The sequence below is a fragment of the Camelina sativa genome, chromosome 5 (genome assembly GCF_030686135.1).
Source record: "Camelina sativa cultivar CO46 ecotype springtype chromosome 5, ASM3068613v1".
Taxonomy (NCBI): domain Eukaryota; kingdom Viridiplantae; phylum Streptophyta; class Magnoliopsida; order Brassicales; family Brassicaceae; genus Camelina; species Camelina sativa.
The window spans coordinates 20,899,325-20,922,884 of record NC_141884.1 but is presented as its reverse complement, the minus strand read 5'-3'; the positions used below and the strand labels follow the sequence as shown (position 1 = coordinate 20,922,884).

The window sequence follows — 23,560 nt, the reverse complement described above, 5'->3', positions numbered from 1 at the left end:
TTATAATTATATTTATATGTAACCTATTACATATTTTTTTTTGTTTCAGTTGAATTCATGGATAATCATTGATCATAATTGTGGATCTACAAAATTGAATATAATGAAATTCAGGTATTAATTTTTTGCTAAGCCGAATCCTTAATTTTTTAAAATAATATTGTTGATAATATTTTTTTGTAGTGATTCTAGTCACTAATTAAACACCATGAGATTCAACTAGTATTTAAAATTATTAAATAAATCACACAAAAGTTTAATAAGACATTTAAAAATCAATATACCTCTATAAATTTGGATAGCATTCCAGTTTGGACCACCAATCTTAAAGTTTTTTTTCTAATCTATGTGTGGTTGAACAAAAAAAAAATTGGATGGCATTACACTAAATCTGTATTATATACTGAATTTGCATTATACCATTAAATCATATTGATGACCCATTGAAATGCTTAGGCCTTGAATGGAGACACCAAAAATATGGATTTCAAAGCAAGTTTTTTTTTAAAGTTACTTTATACACCAATCACCAAAATATAAGTATTTTGCGTTTTTCTATAAAAAAAAAGCTGGTTACGGTTTCTTAGGGAATATGCAGTTTGACAGTGCGGTAAAGTTAAACTGCGGTATGTGTGAGAAAAAAAATATTTGCAGGACAAATATGGTTTATGAAAAATAAGCTGGACAAAAAATAATTGATTGATGAAAAAATATTTGTGGTACAGATTTCATATTATTTATTAAATAATTAGCATAATTATGTATTATTTGTTTCTTTTGTATTGTATAGGTAAATACATATTTTTATACCTTAAATACCCAAAATGATCAAAAACAAAATTATTTTTTATTGTTAAATCAATGAAAGAGTTTGATCATAAAAAATAAAAAAATAAAAAAATATATTATCAAGTACTTTGATTTTCCCCTAACATATTTGTAAAAATTCTGTTGTTTACATTTATTTCCATCATTACATCAGCATCTGAGAAATATACATCCGATTTTTAGTTAAACTGTTTAATTTAACCATATATAATAAATTTTAAACTTTGAAGACGTTTAAAATATCATAATTTATATATCTAAACTTAATAAAAAAATTCAGATTATGAATATTTAACTATATTAAATTATCAAAATAACACAAACATGTTATATTACAGGATGAGTTATATGACATGACAAGATTGAATTGATAATATCAAAAATAAAATATCATTAATATGATACTTCAATATGGGTTAAATCCTCATTAATTTATTTTAACAACACCAATATAAATATATTGAATCAAACTGATTTAATTAAGATTGTATTAAACAGAAATTATTTTGCGATATACCGTGAGTTATATATTAAATCACTAAAATTAACAAAATAGTACATTAGCAAAATTAATATTAAAATAGTACATTAACAAAAAGTTAAAATAAAACTTACTTAGTGTTATAGCGCTAAGCGCAGGTCATAATCTTATTATGAACTTATATATAGCTTAATTAACGAGAGGTATATGTGACTTAATAAGAGGTATATTGCACATATATATATATATATATAAATTAATAAAATAGTCAGAATAAAGATATTAACTATTATGCACTGCGTAATTCAAGTCAACCGCTGGTTCAAACATTGTTCCACAATGACAGGCGGTCCATGTATATTATTTGCTTCAAATATGCAAATTTTTTTTTTTTGGTTTTTAGAAAAAAATGCAAAAAAATTACTAGGTTTGTTAATTGGTGACCACATGCGGTTTATATATATATATATATTTTTATCAGTTCTGCTTTTTCTTATGTTACCACTGACGCCCTAAGTCATAGATTACACTTATTTCTTTAACTACCTATTATCCTCCGAATTTTCAAATAATGCATAATATTTTTTTTAATATTTAATTTTTGTTCATTTAAAAAAAAGTTAAATAAGTAACACAGATTTTAATAAACAAAAGTTCTATGTACCTTTTTCTTCTTTCTCTCGTTCAAGTAATTTTAGAATGCATTTAAAAAAAAGAGTTTTTTAATAAATCTACCACATTACAAAACTTTTCTTTTCCTTTCTACCACATTTTATAATTCCTTTCACCCAATACCACAACCTTAAATAAAAAGACGAAAATACCCCTTATTTAATATAGAAATATAAAATATATCTTCTTTCTTCATGGTTTATCGCTCTCTCACTCTCTCACACTCTCTCTCTTTCATTTCTCTATTTCTTTTTTTTTTCTTACAAATGTTTACATTCAGTCCATTATCTTTTAAATCTACAAGCTTACTAATAAAATTCTTCCTAATTTATCTTTCTCAATTACATTCGTCTCCAGACTACATATTTTATTAGATTCGTTTGTAAACAAATCAAAACTTATTTTTTGGATAACTATTTTGTCCACAGTATTAAACTGGTCCACAATATTACATTTTTGGTCCATCAAATTTCTTGTCCACCGTTATAATTTTGTCCATAATTTAAAAATCTTGTCGTAACTGTCAAAATTCCTTTCCTAAATTCTTATCGTAGACAAGTTACCAAATTTTTTGCTCGTGGATAAACTATCCACTTAGATCTTTTGAACTATGATTCTCCTACTTGTACTTGTGGATATTTTATTTTACTAATACTTATGGACAAGTTACTTAAAATATGTTGGTGGACAAGAATTTGAAACAAACAAATTTCGTAAATTGGATGGACAATAATTATTGTCCACCACGTTTGTTTATTCTTTGGTCCAAAAAATAAAATAAAAACAATTAATAATTAATATCCCACCATTGGTCCCATATCATAAAGACAAATTTGTCTCTTTAAATCTGTTACTTTCTGCAGGGATAAATTTGTCATTTTATATATGACAAAAGTTGATTTATGGTAGTTCTGAAAAGATGTTTTCAAATGTGGTAGTTTGGAAAAGTTTTTTATGAAATGTGGTAGTTTCCACTAAATTCCCAAAAAAAAAATCATTTTTCATCTTATATTTAAAATAAATATCAAAATGTAATATATATAAGTAATTTTAGTAGTATGCATATATAACCACTAGGTAACAACCCGCACTATGTATGGTATAAAATAGTTATTAAATATTTTTACTGTAGTTTTTATTTACAAAATCTATTTTATTTATCGGTAATTGGAATCTAAAATTCGATTTTGTAGTATATATATATATATATATAATATTTTTAAATATATAAAATTTTTTTATATATTTTTACTGTAATTTTTATTTACAAAATCTATTTTATTTATAATACTCCCTCCGTTTCAAAATATAAGATGTTTTAAGTAAAGCACGCAGATTAAGAAGTCTTTACTTTTAATAAGTTCAACCAATCAGAAACAATACTGCATAATAGAAAATACTAAATTAATCTAAAAGTTGCATAGAAACTTGAAAACATCATATTTTATGAAACAAAAAAACTTCTCTAAAACATCTTATATTTTGAAACGGAGGGAGTATTTTTTAACCCATGAGAATTTATTATAATATCAATCTTATAGTATCATATCATATGAACAAAGAATTTTAAAATTCATTTTAAAGATTTTATGAAAATGTAATTAAAATATATAATTAAGTTAGAAAGAGAATATAAGAATTTAATTTTAGGTTTTAATTATATTTTTGGAAAAATACAATGGTATGTAAATGTAAATATTATATTATTAGAAATTGATGACAAATAAAGGAAATAGTGCCTGGAGCTCTGTGAGTACGACACATCAGCATTTTGTGTGAGAATGCTTCTCTTTTAATATATAAGGGATTAATAAATCCAGTTTTTTAACAATAAATGAATTTCTTTTTTAAAAAATTAATATATTAACAACTGGATTAAAAGAAAAAAAATACCTTAAGATAGAACTATTTTAGGTTTTTGTGCCAAATATAGCACACACGCTTAAATGTTTATTATCTATTTTGAATATTGAATAACTTAAATCATAAAATTCATTATTAAAAATCAAAATCACAATCACTTTTTCATTACACCAACAAAGCTTCTGATGAATCTTCCAATCTGATTTGAATTACTCAAAATCCGTCGTCCCGTGTTCTCGTCGTCGAAGACCACTTCTTCCGCCATTCCTTGTCGCTGGAACTCCAGTTTTACCATACCTGATCCATCATCGATTTGTCTATAACCGAGACTATAGAACATTCACTCTTCATCGCCATGATTCCACGATCACACTTTGCCTTTACCTGCGTAACAACACAAAAGAGAGGCGTAAGTATTATTATAAATACTTAGTGAGGCAATCTTCCCATCTACTGGGATATGCACACAAGCAATAAGATCCCCTCATGCCACAACCAACAAACAATAAAACAAATCTGGTAATACACAAAGCAAACACATCATCAGCCGCTGCTGAATGTTGGTGTCGACCGACACTGGCCATCTAGTGTCGACCAAAACCAACTGGTGTCAGCTGACACCTGCTCGACATTTCAGAAACCCTAGCATTGTCGACCGACACTCACCAAAGTACTCGCGCCGTCCTCGCTTTGGTGTCGACTGACATCCTCCTGGTGTCGTCCGACACTGATGCAGAGCATCAAATCTCTTCGATCAAAAACTCCCGATCTCGCCTCCAAACTCCTTCCATGCATCCCACGCATCCTCAGAAGCGAAACCCGGCTTTAGGAGCCACAAAATTCACAAAAAAACTCAAAGGAAAACAAAACACACAACACACTAAGTCACAGAAACAGAGATCTTAGCTTAGATAAGCCATGGTCATGCACTTACCTTTGCCAAAACAGAAGAGTCGACCAACCCACGACCAGAGTAGCACCATAGCAAGCTTCTTTCACGTCCTTAGCTTCAAATCTCTAGCCACCGCCACCGGCACAGATCTCATGAAAAACAAGCAATTCACCTCATATAACCCACATAAACTCACTGGGAAAAATTTTTCTCTCTGGAACGAAAGCAGCTAAAGAAAACCCTGTTAGTTTATAAAGGGTATTATAGAGATTAAAAAAAATTAAAAAAACACTCTAGTTAATTTTAAAAGATATAGGCTACTCTAGTTATTCATTCCAGTATATAAGTTATTCTAATTATTTTCCCAAATTATTTTATGAATATAAGGAAGATGAATACTATGACCTTTTAAAAGAGGGTATTTGAGTTGCTTGTATAAAACTACTTGGTATTATGTAACTTTTAACAATGGATCCCTTACTAATACTATTTGGTTAATTTTTTAAGTAAAAATTATACACTAATTATTAAAAGAAGAAGCATTTCAGAAAAAAAAAAACTCCAGTGAATAATGATATTGTTATAAAATTAGTATGAGTATCCATCACAACAAGTGTCCCTACTCATGCAATGCATGTAACACTTGTTCACTTGTCCACCACTTGTCACCAAACTCTCTATATTTGTCTATGTCTCCTCCCATTATAAATATAGAAGAGAAAAAAAAGTAGTGTAATATACTAATGATAGTGTGTAATCAATGTATCTTCTATTTATGTTTTGTAATGAATTTTATCTTTAATAAGATCATAATTTTATTATATATTTATTAAAAATAAACTAAGTGGGTTGAATTAGTAAAAATTAGAGGACTATAGTAGAAATTAAAATAAATCATGTAATTAAAGGGAATATATTTGAATTAATTTTTTAATAGTAAAAAATAGAGCCAAATATTAGAGTAAACATGTGCTCTATTTTTAGAGAACTCTATTATTTTGTAAAAATAAAGCAAGCCATTGGAGTTGGTTTTAGAAACTCTCAAACATTCAAGGTCTGAAATTTTTTGCTGATCAATTGTTTGTCAGTAGCCAATCAATAACCAATTGCCCTCCAAACTGGTTCGATGTGGTTCGGACAAACTGATTGGATTTTTAGTCCCAAAGCTAATTACACTGCATTTTATTTTGATTTGGTTTGGATCGGTTAATCTGATTAGAACATTTAAAAGAATAAAAGACTGGCTAACAAACAACTTACACACTCTGCAGAAGTGGCTATGTTGCTTTGTCTACCGTTCACATCTCTTTAGCAACAACACTGTTGGAAATAAACTAATACGTGAATAACAAATTTAAATTATAAAAAAAAAAAGAACAAATTTAAATTAAAAAACAATGCTTCAGGAAGACTTAAAAAAAGGATATACCAAAAACAAAACCACGAATATTCGGCATTTAATAACAAATAGACAATTTTATATATCAGGAAACCATCCAAAGCCCTCCAACCAAATTTTTGTCACTTTTGATTATTCTGAGCACAGCAGCTGCCATGAAATTCGGCAAGAGCCTAAGCAACCAGATCGAAGAAACCTTACCTGAATGGCGTGACAAATTCCTTTCCTACAAAGAACTCAAAAAGAAGCTCAAGCTTATGGAGCCACGTTCCGTCGAGAACCGTCCTAGCAAACGCTCGAGATCCGATTCCAATTCCGTCGACTCAGATCCAACCGCTGGTATGACCAAGGAAGAGCTCGATTTCATTAGTCTCCTCGAAGATGAGCTTGAGAAATTCAATTCCTTCTTCGTTGAGCAAGAGGAAGAGTATATCATTCGATTGAAGGTATCCCCAAATCCTCCTATTTCGAAACCTTATGGAAAAAAAAAAAAATTCTTTTATTTTCGTCAAGTTTGTTGATTTTAATTGTATTTACTGATTGTTGATTACAAATTGATAGGCTCAATCTTTTAGTTGATGTTGATAGAATTACAATTTTCACGAATGGCTCCGGATCTTGATTAAGTTAGTTGTTTCATTCCTCTGAATAAAAAATGAGCATAGTTTGGTTAAAAAGTTGCCGTGGTGGCGATTTTTTTTTGGGTTATGCGTATTTCAACTCTTTCGTTTTGGGAACTGTAGGAATTGAAGGACCAAGTGGCAAAGGCGAAGAATTCAAATGAAGAGATGATAAATATTAAGAAAGAGATTGTAGATTTTCATGGAGAAATGGTGTTGTTGATGAATTATAGTGCTCTTAACTATACAGGTAAGCTTTCTTGCCTAACCAGAACAAGCTCACATGTTTAACGATCATTTGTGTTTAGATGTCGAAACACTTTCACAAGGTTTACCTAGTAACTGAAACCGGGTCAATGGTTAACATTTTATTCCATGGGTTTTGTTTGTAAGAAACTAGTAGGAACTTGAATTAGTGTTGACATTACGTCTATGTAAAGAGTCATATTCTCCACGATCTATGTATACTTTTGTTTATTTAAAATGTGCCCACATGAAGGAATATGCTCTAATTTATTAATTTGGCCACTCATCGCAGATGCTTTGCTTATACTTTTTCTTAAGAATATAACTCAAGGGTTTATACCTTTATTCTTATTCCCTAAATGTGTTGAATTGTGTTCTATTGGTTTACAGGATTAGCAAAGATTCTCAAAAAGTATGACAAACGAACCGGTGCTTTAATCCGTTTACCATTTATCCAAAAGGTCCTTCAAGAACCATTCTTCACGACCGACCTGCTTAATACATTTGTGAAAGAGTGCGAGGCTATGCTTGACCATCTCTTCCCGTCTAACAAAATTCGGAATCTGGACGAAGGTGAGCCAACAACTTCTGGAACCGTCCAGACTGCAACGGACGATTCTGATCTTCTTAGAGTACCAAAAGAACTGTCTGAGATCGAGTACATGGAGAGCTTGTACATGAAGAGCACTGTGTCAGCTTTAAAGGTATTAAAGGAAATCCGCAGCGGTAGCTCCACGGTTAGCGTCTTCTCGTTGCCTCCATTACAGGCGAGTGGATTAGAAGATGATTCCTGGAAGAAGAAAGTTGGCGTCCTCGAACAAGTAGCGAAATGAATTATGACTTTTTTTTTTTTTTTTGAATCTTTTTTTTTTCTTCTTTCAATAGTTATGTACAAGTAATTGTATACGCTTACTTACAGTTGTAAAAGATGAATCAAAACATAGAACTGTGATCATCTTTCCACATTTTAAATTTCGTTGCGTGTACTTTTTTCTTTTGCATCATTTCCTAAATGAAAAGATCTTCTCTGTAACTCCATTTTCAGGCGGAAAGAGACCACTGAAGTACCAACGCCATTTTGGGTGCTCTTGTACACCTATTTTACCACCTGTAAGCACAGAAAAAACTACTGGTGTTCTTATACATCAATTTATCAAGGGAAGATCATCATTCAATCGCAGTTTTACTCCTGTTGACTGTAAAGCATTTCATGTGTTGCAGTCTGATTCTTGTTATGTTATGGGTCTACCAGATTGGTTGTAATGTATGGACCTTTTGTATATGGGCTGTAATACACCTTTTGACAGATCTCGCTTCATCCTACTACTATTCTATTCCAAAGTTGATCAAATTCTACGGGATATTTATAGAATTAAGCATTTTGTGGATTAAAACTTTGAAGCAGAGTATTTTTGTCCATACTTTTACTTATGTGTTTAAGCATTTTTAAAGAAGTGAATAGACATTTTTACCCTTGTTATTATTCAATATATTTCAAGAACTAAAACTAAACCTTAGGAAAAATAGAAACTACGAGAACCCAAGCAATTGAGTATAACGCACAACTCTTGATAAAACTCACCAGAAAATAAACCATTCGATGATAACTCATCCAAATCGATTCCTAAATATTTGAAACCTAAATTGAATTTGATTACAAATAAAATAGACATATAAGCATTGCAGACCAGGAACTTGATGCGTGTCATACTATCTTATGACTACTTCATGGTGGCACAGATCTTCCCAAGCATTGCAGACCTGAACACACTCGTCTAATGACTACTTCATGGTGGCACAGATATTCTCGAATAGAAGCTATGGCGAACATGCATAGATAATAATTTTGTTAGAATTGAAATCGCATATCCAGAGTTGCAGATTCGGAAATGGGAGTCATAAGTCGTAGTGGCGGTCATCTTTCCGGAATCAAAATCGAGAACTGAGACCGTAGTGATGATCTTCATCCAAATAAGCCCATGAGCTCAATTTTTGTTTGATTTTGTGTAAGCTAAAGGAATATTGAGTTAGGGCAATTTTGACTGAGCGACAAAAAGACAAGAGAGAGAGATAATCGATCGTTTATGTGAGGAGGATAATTTCGTCTTTTTATCGAATTAAAATACCTAAATTTGTAAGAAAATGTCTTAATTGACGACAAAAAAAAGTATTAATTCCATAATAATGTGAAGAAAAAAAATGCCCAATTCTGTAATTGATCCTCAAGTTCTAGTGCGGTTCCGAGGGTATGCTAAGTTTGCTACCCAACATGTAAACACGAAAATCGTCACCAAATGATTTTTTATATACAAAGAGTGGCACCATGCATTTATAAACATAAACTATTAAAAAATTTATATTAGATATCTGAACTTTTTTTTTTCTTGGGCAAACAATTAGATATCTGAACCATTTACATTTAGTTGTCTAATGGTGGACATAGCGAATACGTGGGATTATTTATAGCTAAGCAAACAGCAAGCTCAAAAATACTACTCCGTTCGTTACTCACTGTTGGTGTTAGGTTTCGACGAGTTAAAGACCCGAAGAAAAGCCCGTTAATGAGTGGATGCCAAACCAGTAAATGGGCCCAACGTAGGCCGAGGAAGAGAATTTAACTAAGAGCTAAGTCAAATTCAAGGATGAGGTCGGGAGGTCGATGGCAAGATCGTGGGCGAGATTGGAGGAGAAGATTCAGGAGAAGTTGAAGTTTGTTTAGCTTAAATATTCAAGTTTGTAAAGAGGAAAGACACATGTAATTGAGAATACGAAAAGGAGATAAAACAATACAAATTTAGTTCGTCATTCTTCATTGTTCTTATCGATTTAAACCGAAAGCCTGCCCAGATCATATTCCTTGTTCAAATCTATTTAATTGTTGTTTCTCATATCAACAATTTGGCGCCGCCTGTGGGGACTTAGGTCTTTCTATTCTCAAAAATCGATTACTCTGAAGAAATCTAGGCGAAATGGATCAATCCGCAACTAACACAACCATGCCAGAAATCACTCGCGACCCAACCAACGACATCGCATCACCTGTAACACATCAGGGGTCCGTCCCTAGTAATACCTCCTCCCGGGGAGAGCAGATTCAGGTACAGTCTGATCGTGAGGACCCAAATTTGGTCCGACCAAGGATGGAGTCACCGCTTGGCGGCACCTAGATACCGGAACAAAGCTCCTCATGTTGTTTGGATCTCACCCACCAGAGACTCGTCTCAGTTCGGGATCCCTGCAGCTCGAACCAAGGGGTCCCGTCAAGGTTATACCCCCGGTCCCCCCAATTCCTGCGGGAAACAGGATCCAGTCCTGCGTGTGTACCCGTCCCGAGAACAGCGGAACAAATCGACTTGGGCAATACCCAACGCCGTCGCCTCCCGCAGGGGCTCCCACCGGAACTGATCTCTCCGAGATATGAGGGATGCTCGCCGTCTTGATAGATAAGACTCAAAGTCAAGACGCAACAAATCAAGCTCTCATGAGCAGGATTGAGCGACACGAGCAAGAACTCGCATCCCGCGTGAATCCTGACCTCTATCGGGGTGCCACGTGCCTTCCGGAAATGATTTTAGCTGACTCCATGGAAAGAGCACTGCCTCGGACACGTCTCAAATTTGAGGCGGTCCACGTTACCCCACCCGGGATCAGGAAACTGCCTGTATTCACATCCACGGAAAATCCCCGAGCTCTGAGCTCATCTAGCTTAAACGCCAACATGAGCTCACGACCTACCGACCAGCCCTCAATCGGGTACGTCGGCTCAACGGCACATGGTGTCAGTACCCCCAGTGCTCCCGAAAATCCCTCGACAGGAATAAACCAGGCTTTGACCGATGAAATCGTAAGCGGAGCGCCACGTCTCATGACAACCAGCAATTTTGGTTTCCCCGGCCCTCCAAGGAACGGCGCGATCAGCGCCCAATTCCTCACCGAGTACATGAATAAGGCAAACGCCGAGATGGCTCAAATCCATTCTAAAGTCCATTTAGCCACAAGCGCAGCTCCGGACATTGATCGCGTGATCGCGGAAACAAGGCGCACCCCGTTTACTGACCGAATCGCGAAAGTTTGCCTTCGAGACGTGGGTAAGCTTCGTCTGCCCGAATACGCGGGCACCTTGGATCCCAGGGCACATCTCCGAGCTTTCAGATTGGCGATCACCAAAGCCTATCTTACCGATGAGGAGTGCGAGGCTGGTTACTGCCGCTACTTCGCCGAGAACCTAGTTGGACCGGCATTAGAATGGTTAGCTTCTTTGGAATCTAATTCCATTGATGCCTTTGACCAACTCGCCTCAGTGTTTTTAAAACAGTATTCGATCGTTTTCTAAGCTAAGGTGGCCGAATCAGATCTTTGGCTCCTGGTCCAGGGGAAGGACGAGCCGCTCCGCGAGTACTTCACTCGCTTCAAGTCGACCAAGGCAAGGATAGCTAACTTGAACTACGAGGTCGCCCTAGCGGCCCACAGACAAGGCTTATGGTATACTTCAAAGTTCCGAGAATAGCTCACTGTCTGACAGCCCCCATCGCTTGAAGACGCGCTTCACAGGTCAATTAATTTTGCCACAGCTGAGGAAGAGCGAGCCGCTATAGCCGAGCTCCATAAGTCGGCAAAGGCACCCTTCAACCATCTCAAAAAGACCTTCCGTAGGGAACCACTCGAATCCGCTCTCCACGCGTTCGCGGTCGATTTCGCACCTAGCACCAAAAGTCAAAACTTTGACCCCAAGAAATTCTGCAAGTACCACAAGGTGCAAGGTCACTCCACCGAAGAATGCAGAAGCGTGGGATGCCTCCTTGGGGAGCTCGGAGAGATCGACCTCAAAAAGGAGGGAGAGAAAGCCAGGGAAGGAAACGCAGACACAAAAGACGCCCCTGCAAAGCGTAAACGAGCCGATGAGGCAGAGAGGGACGTATCGACCTGGTCTTCAAAAGGCTCACCCTTTGCCGCACCTCTCCTAAATCAGTTTTTACGCTACCTCCGGCACCTCTCAAGCTTGCGAGCTGCCGCCCACACATCTCCCGATGTTTTGGAAACCCCGACCCGGTCAACAGGGTCGATTACATCACGGGAGGATCTTCTTTGTGCCGAAACTCTGTCACCTCGATCAAAGCGTACCAACGTAGGGTCGAGAGCTACCACGGGGAGAGGAAGCCCCGTTCTGACCCAGACTTTAAAATCACCTTCTGGGAAAGCAAGACCGCCGACTTAGATAAGCCGCATGACGACGCTCTGATCGTTAGGTTAGATGTTGGAGGGTGCGAGCTTTCCCGAATAATGATAGACACAGGAAGCTCAGTCAATCTCCTGTTCTATGACGCCTTTAAACGAATGGGTTATCCAGATTCTGAATTAAAAGGGGCCAAAACCCCGCTCACCGGCTTCAACGGCGATACAACTTTAACCAAGGGCACCATCCAGCTAATAGTATAAGCCCGGGGGGTACGGCGTCTAGTCGACTTTGTGGTCGTCGACCGTCCCGCTCCCTTCAACGCTATCCTTGGTACCATGGTTGTATGGGATGAAGGTAGTCTCGTCAACATACCACCAATGCGTTAAGTTCCTATGAGAACTCACACACTATGTCCGTACAACCATCTTGTCCGTACGTCCGTACAATGTGCGAGATGGGCCGTCCGTACCATTTGGGAATTCACACGTCCAGCCCATGAAGATATGTCGCCAACGGTAAAGGATCATCTAGATCCTTCTCTAGAGAGCCGTTGTCGAGTGTAAGCAAGTGGGAGCGCAAGTGGGAGCTCAAGAAAGTCAAACAAGGGTCACATGTTATGTTAAGGAAGAGATGTCGCTCTCAACAATATAAATTGTGCATAGGATCTTGTAGGAATATTTTGTTTGTAATCTGTCTATAATTAGCTTGTACCTAAGAACTAAATCATGTAAGAAGTTACAATTCTTCTTCTTCACTTCTCTCTCTATCCGATTTACACTTCTATACACTCTCTACACTCTTTCTCACTTTTACTCGCTGATCGTTACTTGTTTCCAAAACCACACTTCTCTCTTCTAAACTTACATGGTATCAGAGCGGTTACGCTCCTCATTCTAATCCTTACACCCACCAAATACTTTCGCTTCCATCTCTTTCTTTTTAACTCTCTTTCTTTTTCGATCTTAAAAGATCATTCTCTTTACCCGTTGGACAATATCATTACCCAACGGTCTCTTTGACATGGAAGGTCCTAAAACCTTGATTGCTCCAGTTACTCTCAAAGGAGAGAACTACTTGTTGTGGGCAAGAACCACAAAGACGGCACTATGTGGCCGAGGACTTTGGACCCATATTACATCGAGTGAAGCTCCAAAAGAAGAGCCAACCGAAGACGGCAAAGCTGTAGCCGCTAGTGGTGAAGAAAAATGGTTTCAAGAAGACCAAAGTGTTCTCGCCATCATTCAGAACTCCCTTGATGCTCCAATACTTGAAGCCTACTCGTATTGCGAGACCAAGGATCTATGGGACACATTACAAAATGTGTTCGGCAACACTACCGATTTAAACCGAATATTTGAGATGAAGAGGGCCATTAACAACCTCAGCCAAGAAGATATGGAGTTTACCAAGCATTTTGGAAAGTTTCGGTCCCTTTGGGCTGAGCTTGAGATGCTCTGACCGGCCACCTTCGATCCGGCCATCTTAAACGAGCGGCGAGAACAAGATAAGGTGTTTGGTCTACTTCTAATGCTGAATCCCTCTTACAACGATCTTATCAAACACATCTTGAGGTCGGACAAACTTCCGAGCCTTGATGATGTTTGTAGCCAGATTCAGAAGGAACATGGCTCTATGGGATTGCTTGGGAGCAAAGGAGAGCTTGTAACGGCCAACAAGGTGGAGATAGCTTCCGCAAACAAAGGCTACTTCAAACATGATTACAAGGATCCACCTATTTGTGACCATTGTAAGAAGGTTGGCCAATTCAAGAGCCGGTTCTGGATCCTTCACCCTCATCTCCGAGCTAATCGACCAACGAATAACCGTGGAGGACCAAGAGCTCATCAAGAGACCATGGCGGCGGAAGCGACAACTTTCCAACCAAACCTTCAAGTCTCTGGAGGAAACGGAACTGCTCTAGCAGCATCCTCTGAGCTGGTGAGAAGATTTGACCTTGATGCATTCATCAAAGCTCTCAAGGAAGCCTCCGGTAACTCCTATCTTGCTCTAAAAACAACAAAACCTCTTATTGTTGATTATGGTGCATCTCATCATATGATTAGTGACTCTAAGTTAATTAGTGAAATTAAACCGGCCATAGGAAATGTGATTATAGCCAATGGTGAAAAAGTTCCAGTTGAAGGAATAGTAACTTGAAATTATTTGATAAGACAACTAAAGCTTTTTCTATGTCTAGCTTTACCTCTAATTTACTATCGGTTAAGAGGGCTACCACTGATTTAAATTGCTATGCAATTATTTGGTCCTAATTAAGTATATTTTCAGGATATTGAGACAAGTAAAGTCCTTGGCCAAGGTGTTACTCAAGATGATCTCTACTTGCTTAAAGACTTGAATCGCCTTCTTCTAATTTATCTTGTTTTAGTTCAATTAATGTTAAAGCAAACAATGTTATGCGGCATGCTAGACTAGGACATCCTCACTCTCGGGCTTTAGAATTAATATTTCCAAGTATTTCTTTCAAAAATGATGAATGTGAGGCTTGTATCCTTGGTAAACATTGCAAATCTGTTTTTCCCAAGTCATTGACTATTTATGAGAATTGTTTTGATCTTATTCACTCTAATGTTTGGACATCTCCATGTTTGTCTAGAGAAAATCAAAAATATTTTGTCACTTTTATTAATGAAAAGTCTAAGTATACTTGGGTAACCTTGCTTCCTTCCAAAGATAGAGTTCTTGAAGCTTTTGTTAGTTTTCAAAATTATGTGACTAACCATTATAATGCAAAGATTAAGATTTTGAGATCAGATAATGGTGGAGAATATACAAGTCATGCCTTCAAACAACACCTCAACAAGTATGACATAATTAATCAAACCAGCTGTCCCTATACTCTACAACAAAATGGTGTAGCTGAGAGAAAGAATAGACATCTCATGGAAATGGCTCGATCGATGATGTTCCACACTAATGTTCCGAAATGTTTTTGGGGTGATGCTGTCCTTGCCGCCTGTTACCTAATCAACCGGATCCCCACAAAGGTTTTGCAAGATGTTTCTCCATTCGAGGTACCAAACAAAGAACAACCTACATTTGATCACCTATGAGTATTTGGTTGTGTTTGCTATGTCTTAAAACCAGGTGAACTAAGGGACAAGCTCGACACCAAAAGTACCAAGAGCATGTTCATCGGCTATTCTACAATTCAAAAAGGCTACAAGTGCTATGAACCCGAGTCTAGACGTATCCTAGTGTCTCGTGATGTGAAGTTTGTGGAAACTCGGGGATACTATGACGAGAAAAATTGGGACGAACTTTGCGACCTGTCCGCATCGTCATCCGATCGTGCCAATAACCTCTGTATTATCTTTGAGAGGCTAGGCGTTGAAAACGATCGGGACGCCGACAAATCAGCCGGGCCAAACTCACCAGGCGACCCTGTTCCACCTGTTGATCTTGACACAAATGGCTCAGATGCAGCTCTCACTCAGTCTACCTCCGGTGACCCGCCCGAGTCAAATGAAGAGCACACACTCGAGGACGAGAGTCAACCTGATGAGCAAAGTATACATGATGATACTGATGATGATGAATCACATGACCATAGGGAGGTTATTCCTTTACAGCGCAGTCAACGCCTACAACATGTGGAGGTTATTCCCTTAAGGCGAAGTCAACGGCTACAACATGTTCCGCGCATCTACTACAACAATATTGTAGTTGCCCATCCGATTCAAGCTGTATACACTCTCTCTCATTTCCCTTTGGATCACCAAGCCTTCCTCGGCCAAATAGATAAACAATGGATTCCACAAACCTACGATGAGGCCAAGGACCACAAGGTGTGGAAAGATGCGGTTAGTGCGGAAACCACGGCCATGGAGAAAAACCACATGGGATGAGGCTGACTTACCCAAAGGAAAGAAGGCAGTCACATCACGCTGGATCTTTACCATCAAATGCAAGAGTGACGGGGAGATCGAACGTTATAAGGCCCGACTGGTTGCAGGCGGCTTTACACAAACGTACGGGAGGATTATCGAGATACGTTTGCTCCGGTGGCCAAGCTACACACTGTTTGGGTTGTCCTTTTGTTGGCCACTAACTTGGACTGGGAACTATGGCAAATGGATGTGAAAATGCGTTCTTACAAGGTGAGCTTGAAGACGAAGTCTATATGAGGCCACCGCCCGGCTAAGAAGACACCATCGGTCCAGGAAAATTGTTTGAACTAAACAAGGCCATCTATGGTTTGAAACAGTCACCAAGGGCATGGTACCACAAACTAAGTACCACCTTACTTGGGAGAGGTTTTCGCAACTCAGAATCCGATCACACCCTCTTCACCTTACCAAGTGACAAAGGTATTGTAGTCATTCTAGTATATGTTGATGATATCATCATAACTGGAAGTGACAAGGTAGGTATTCAAGAAACTAAAGACTTTCTTAAGTCAGTATTTGATATTAAAGATCTTGGAGAGCTGAAATATTTTCTTGGGATAGAGGTTTATCGATCTGATGAGGGATTGTTTTTATCACAAAGAAAATATGCCCTTGATCTTTTAAGTGAAGCAGGGAAACTTGGATAAAAGGCAGTGCCAACACCACTTGAAGAAAACTATAAGACAGGAGGAAAGGGGGAGCTAGAGGACGAAAATGTCACAAGATATCGACGGCTAGTGGGTAAGCTTATATATCTTACCATTACTCGACCTGATATTCGTTTTGCTGTGAATCAGGTGAGTCAACACATGCAAAATCCAACTAGACATCACTAGAACATGGTAAACCGAATCCTCAAGTACATCAAAGGATCACCGGGACAAGGCATCTGGATGGGAAGGAATAAAAGCACTGAATTGGTGGGATATTGTGATGCTGACTATGCTGGAGACCGTGAGGATCGTCGGTCTACCACTGGATATTGCACATTCTTAGGAGGCAACCTAGTAACCTGGAGAAGCAAGAAACAATAGGTGGTGTCACTATCGAGTGCTGAAGCCGAATATAGAGCAATGAGAAAGCTGACTACCGAATTGATGTGGTTAAAAGCATTACTAAAAGATCTTGGAGTTGAGTCTACAAAGCCTATCATGATGCACTGTGACAATGAAGCAGCTATCCACATAGCCACAAACTCGGTGTTTCATGAGAGGACAAAACACATCGAAGTTGATTGTCACAAGGTGCGAGAACAGATTCAGCTTGGTGTCACTCTTCCATGCCACACCAACATCAAAGAACAACTAGCCGATATCCTCACCAAGGCAGCCAGTCCTCAAGTGTGTGAGTATATTCACTCTAAGCTCGGTCTTAAAGACCTTACTCGGCAATGAGTTTTTCCTAACATGACACCTACACTCTTTTTCCCTTATGTATAGTTTTTCCCAAGTGGTTTTCTATACTAAAGTTTTTAATGAGGTTGGTGTTCGTTAGTCCAAGCTTAATCATCATATGATTATGCTTGAGGGGGAGTATGAGAACTCACACACCATGTCCGTACAACCATCTTGTCCGTACGTCCGTACAATGTGCGAGATGGGCCGTCCATACCATTTGGGAATTCACACGTCCAGCCCATGAAGATATGTCACCAACGGTAAAGGATCATCTAGATCCTTCTCTATAGAGCCGTTGTCGAGTGTAAGCAAGTGGGAGCGCAAGTGGGAGCTCAAGGAAGTCAAACAAGGGTCACATGTTATGTTAAGGAAGAGATGTCGCTCTCAACAATGTAAATTGTGCATAGCATCTTGTAGGAATCTTCTGTTTGTAATATGTCTATAATTAGCTTGTACCTAGGAACTAAATCATGTAAGAAGTTACAATTCTTCTTCTACTCTTCTCTCTCTATCCGATTCACACTTCTATACACTCTCTACACTCTTTCTCACTTTTACTCGCTGATCGTTACTTGTTTCACAAACCACACTTCTCTCTTCTAAACTTACAGTTTCCGTCTCAGGACAGGATCGCAACTATCTATGGTAGCCAATGCACCTCCAGACAATGTTACAGAGGCGGCTACGACTTTAACTTGAAGCTCGCCAGCTTGTGGGCCATAAGGACCCTGTCACCCGCGGACCCTTAATGGCCAAGGTCGACCTAGTCCCGATCGCAGAAGGTTACCCTGATCGATGTGTTGGGATCGGAGCCGACCTAAACGCCAATACTAGAAACGATCTAATCCAATTTTTGGGTCAGAACTGCGACACCTTCGCCTGGTCCTCGTCGGACATGAGAGGTATCAATATTAGCGTTACCTCGCATCAGCTCAACATCAACCCCACCTACAAACCAATAAAGCAAAAGCGTCGCAAGCTCGGCCCCAAAAGGGCTAAAGCAGTAAACAACGAGGTAGACCGACTGCTGAAAATAAGATTAATCCGCGAGATCCAGTACGCCGAGTGGCTGACCAACCCCGTTGTGGTAAAAAAAATGGAAAGTGGCGGATCTGCATTGACTTCAAAGATCTCAATAAAGCATGTGCGAAAGACAATTATCCTCTCCATCACATTGACCGACTGGTCGAAGCAACCGCCAGACACGAGATCCTGTCCTTTATGGACGCATTCGTAACTGATCGGGGTACTTACTGTTACAAAGTAATGCCCTTCGGGCTTAAAAACGCTAGAGCAACCTACTAGAGGTTAGTCAACAAAATGTTCGCCGAACACCTTGGGAAAATCATGGAGGTTTACATCAACGACATGCTCGTCAAGTCGACGCGCGAACATGACCAAGTTTCTCAGCTCAAAGAGTGTTTCAAAATACTGAACCAATATGGGATGAAACTCAACCCGACCAAATGCACGTTCGGCATCGCGTCCGGCGAGTTCCTGGGATACCTAGTCACGGAACATGGTATCAAAGCCAATCCCAAACAGATCGCTACCTTCCTTGAGATGCCCTCTCCGAAGACAACCCAAAAAGTGCAGAGATTGACGGGACGGATAGCCGCCTCCCGTTTTACCAGTTGCTGAAAGGTAACTGGAAATTCGAGTGGGACGATAAATGCGAGGAAGCGTTCAAGGAACTGAAAAAATACCTCACCGAGCCCCCCTTCCTCTTGAAACCAGTGGAAGGAGAGCAGACCTTCCTCTACATCGCCGTTTCCGACTCTGCTGTAAGCGGGGTACTGGTGCGAGAACACGAGGGAGAGCAGAAACCCATTTAAGCCATGGTGCAAACGAATGGACGCATACCTCCAAATCGTTCGGTCACTGGCAGAGCAGTTCTCCTCGTTCGAACTCACAAAAATTCCCCATGGAAAGAACTCAGCCGCAGCCGCCCTAGCCGCACTAGCCTCCACCTCCGACCCTTTGGTCAAATCAGTCATACCCGTTGAAGGTATAAATGAACCCAGCATCTCCATCCCTGTCAACGCCCAGAGCGTTCAACAGGTCGAGGGCAGCGTCGGCCCCAAAGAGGAAGAACTCGAGCAGGCACAAGATCAGGATGACGAGCTCCTAGACGAACATATCTCTGGGGACGAGCACGAAGCAAAACCAGAAACAGACTGGCCGGTCCCAATACGTGAGTATATTGTAAATGGAACCACCCCCAAGGACCGATGGCAAGAGCAAAAGCTTTAAGCACAAAGCGCGTGGTTTGGCCTTATCGGCGACGAGCTATATAAACGGTGCATCTCCGGACCATATCTTAGATGCGTCCACAGAGACGAAACCCAAAGTATCATGGAAGGGGCTCATGAAGGCCCCTGCGTAAACCATTCTGGAAGGCGGTCATTGGCCCTTAGAGTAAAACGACAAGGATACTTCTGGCCAACCATGCTCGCGGAATGCGACACACACGCCAAAAAATGCGACAGATGCCAACGTCGCGCACCCATGATCAATCAGCCCGCCGAGCTAATGAACTCGATCTCTGCACCTTACCCCTTTATGCGGTGGTCGATGGACGCCATCAGACCCCTCGAGCAGTCGGGAAGACGACGCGTTACTAACCTGTTCGTCGTAACCGACTACTTTACCAAATGGATAGAGGCTGAGTCCTACCAGTCTATCACGGGGGAACAAGTGAAGGATTTCCTTTGGAAAAACGTGGTATGCCGACACGGCATCCCCTATGAAATTGTAACCGATAACGGGACCAACCTGACGTCTTCTGCATTGCAAATGTTTTGCGATGACTGGGATATTCGGCTGACTCCGTCCACTCCTCGATACCCCCAGGGGAATGGGTAGGTTGAGGCCGCCAACAAACTGATTTTGCACGGCCTCAAGCGTCGGTTGGGCGCCGCGAAGTCCGGTTGGGATGCCCAGCTCCCTGGTGTCCTATGGGCCACCCGAACTACACCACATGGTAGTACGGAGGAAACCGCCTTCTCCCTAGCCTACATGATTTAAGCCGTAATACCGGCATAAATCTCTGTGGACAGTATCTGCCAAGTTGTTTCTCCTGAAAACGAGGATGCGAACAACGAAGCGCTTCGTGATAACCTCACCCTAATTGACAAAAAAGAGGGCAAGCCCATGTGCGAGCTCAAAACTACCAGAATACCATAGCCCGCTTCTACGACTCCAAAGTCCGACCTCAAAGTTTTGTTGTCAAAGATCGAGTACTCCGCAAAGTGTTCGATCACTGGAAGGAGAAGAGTGCCGGGAAAATGGGGACCAAGTGGGAAGGGCCCTTCAGAATCACCAAAGTCGTTCGCAATGGCGTATATCGCCTTGAAGACGAGAGCAACGGAAAATCCGAGCTCCGACCGTGGAACGTCATGAATCTCAAGAAATACTTCTAGGAAGTATTGACAACAACCAAACTACAATCTAGCTTGATCCCCTTACGGGGTACGTAGGCAGCTCAATTGCAACGAGCGCAGCAACCACACCAACTATTTAAGTTTTGTAATTACATTCAATCCATGGATCACTCATCCTATGCAATCACTTCGATTCCTAAACAAATCGCGACATGTCATCCGCCATCGAGATCCTACTATTAACTATCTCGGCTTAGAGCCCCCGTATTCTGGGTCGACCCGTGAGGTCTTATTGGAAGCTAAATAAAAAAAGGCGACCTCACGCAAGCCTTATAGAACCTTGCTACTTGAACATCTGCAAACTATTGTGTCAAAAAACCAACTGACATACTCCTTCACGGAAAACTTTATCCTAAAGATATACTTGACACGAAGTCGGATTGGTTGCACCTACCACTTCTACCCAGATCTAACAATCAGAATACACCCTCTAATCTATCTCGAAACAGACAAAGTAGAGAGACGAATGTAAAAGGGGTAATATTTAAACTTAGAAAAGGTTTAAAAGCCTCCTCAGGCAAATAATTCTAAGTCTTGGATAAAAACCCTCCCGGGAGAGTCAAACTAAGCAAAAGGTTTAAAGGCCTCCCCAGGCAAATATCTCTAAGTACCGGGTAGAAACCCTCTCAGGCAAATAAAATAAAATACTAAAAACAAAACCAAAAGAGGCATCAAAACGCGATCAGTTGTCCTTGCTTTCCTTCCCAGCTTCCAAGTCCTCCACCTCACCAGCGTTGCTCCCATGCTCATTCAAACCGCGTGGGACCCCAGTTCTTGCATCTACCTCCATAGGTGCAACCGAATCTTCCGAGATCTACGGAAGGTCAGGCTTGCTCACCAAGAAGTCTGGGACCGCTAAGGAATCAGATCTAACAACAAGAGCCGCCCTCTGAGTCCCGTGGATTTGCAGCTCTTCTTCGATCGATGTCTTCCCTTCACTGCTCTGTTTTGATCAGGAGAAGGTTGGACTCAATCTCCGCGAGATCACCTTCAACCGCATATTGCTCTTTCTTCATTTCCCATTTGCTCTTGATCGAGTCATGGACCGCCCAGTAATCTTGGGACATCTGCTCCTTGGCATCACGAACTTCCCGATGGATCGCCTCTGTGTGCTGCCGCTCCACCCCTACTGCCTTTTCCTTCCACCACCGGTTTTCCCTTAGAAGAAGGTCGCGGTCGCCCGTTGCTTTGACTTGCGCGGCTTTGGCGGAGGTAAGGTCGGCCTCGACGGCGAGCAACTTGTCTTGAACGTCCTTTAGGGAGGCAACCTCACCCTCCAGGGATGTAACTCTACCGTTCGTGGCTTTCTCCCTCTCTTGAGCGGCTTTGAGCGCCGTCGTGAGCTCGTGGACCACCCTCGTAGTGTTCTCTAGCTCGGTGGTCTGCGGAAAATCCTTCAATCTCCACTCATAGAGCGACACCAACTTGTTATTAGCAGCCACGAACTGCAAACAAAGAAAAAACACTTGTTTTAGAAACCAAAAAGAAAAAAGCAAAGGGTCGTATCGGGTTACGGAGCATCCAGAACAAGGGTTCCTTGGTTCTATTTACCTTTGCGTGAGACGCCATCGCCTCGATATAGGCCTCCCTCTCGGCAAGGTCCTTCACTAGCGGGACTTGACATTTGGCAGTCTTTAAATGCCGGAAGTGGGTGGCCATCCCAAGGTGGTCTTCCACCACAGGAGAGTCACGGGAATGAGCAAATCTCTAGTGGAACGGGCGGCTCGACAATGAGCCGATCCCGGAAGCAGCAGGGCCGTTAGCAGGGCCTTCAGGGTGGCCTCCTGCGGGATGGCTTCCTCGGCTCTCACGGCTCCGCTCCTCTGAAGCCCGGGGAGCATCTGTACGAGCTCTTTTCGGCAGCAGGCTCGGCTCACTGTGAGTTGACTGCAAGCTGACGAGCATGACTTCCCTGGTTGGTCCGGAAGGTCCAGCTGGAGTCACGGGGTTCTGGTTGACCTCCTCACTGCCTACCCGAGCTGGGTCAGGCTGAACGGCACGGAGGGCAGAAGCCAACGCTACATCGACGTCACCGGTGCGAACCCTCTGTGATGACTGTGTCTGCTCTCTGAGCTCGCGGAGTGTCGGTTTCCTGGCCATAGCGAGTAGAGGGGTGGAGGACAAAGATGAACTCAAAATATTTGATCGAATACAAAAACAGTCATTTTCGTTTTTGTAAAAAAAACAACAACAAAAACAACGTGAAAGTGATGCAACCCGCGTAATTCAATCAAGTTTGGGGGTGTTCACAGTACCAACTATTGAAGGAAAGCTTGTTACCTCTACGGACGGGAGAATTATCTGCGCCTTCACTCCTAGGCTGCTCGGTAAGGAGTGGCGGGTTCGGGTTTACAGCGGGGACGATTGGGACCAGAGCAGGAACGTTTTGGGGGAGAGGGGCGTTAAGCGCTACGATAATTCGGGCTCGAGTGAACGAACTCCACCTGACCTCTCCTCCTTGTAGTCTCTCCGTTAACGCCTAAGTCGCCAGGTATTTGGATGATCACTGGAATCTGTAACATTAAAAAAAAAATCTTTGACGCGTTAGACCAGAAACGTAAACGGACGACAACAACAACGTTAAAGGTCTACGAGTAACTAAGGGTTGTTCTGACCAATGCAAACAGCCCACTGG

The 23,560-nt window shown here is 40.6% G+C and overlaps 2 protein-coding genes across 2 annotated transcripts; both read left to right on the top strand.

Annotated features, from left to right (window-relative positions):
- Nucleotides 1-6,178: 6,178 nt before the first annotated feature.
- LOC147944106 (SPX domain-containing protein 2) lies at nucleotides 6,179-8,034 on the top strand. Its single transcript, XM_087450495.1, has 3 exons — nucleotides 6,179-6,581; nucleotides 6,879-7,005; nucleotides 7,392-8,034. The coding sequence occupies exons 1-3, from the start codon at nucleotides 6,291-6,293 to the stop codon at nucleotides 7,832-7,834; spliced, it is 861 nt and encodes a 286-aa protein (XP_087306621.1). The 5' UTR covers nucleotides 6,179-6,290; the 3' UTR covers nucleotides 7,835-8,034.
- A 5,670-nt stretch (nucleotides 8,035-13,704) lies between these two features.
- On the top strand, nucleotides 13,705-16,043 carry LOC147944105 (uncharacterized). Its single transcript, XM_087512466.1, has 2 exons — nucleotides 13,705-14,167; nucleotides 15,283-16,043. Exons 1-2 carry the CDS (start codon nucleotides 13,705-13,707, stop codon nucleotides 16,041-16,043), a joined length of 1,224 nt encoding a protein of 407 aa, XP_087368592.1.
- The last annotated feature ends 7,517 nt before the right edge of the window (nucleotides 16,044-23,560 follow it).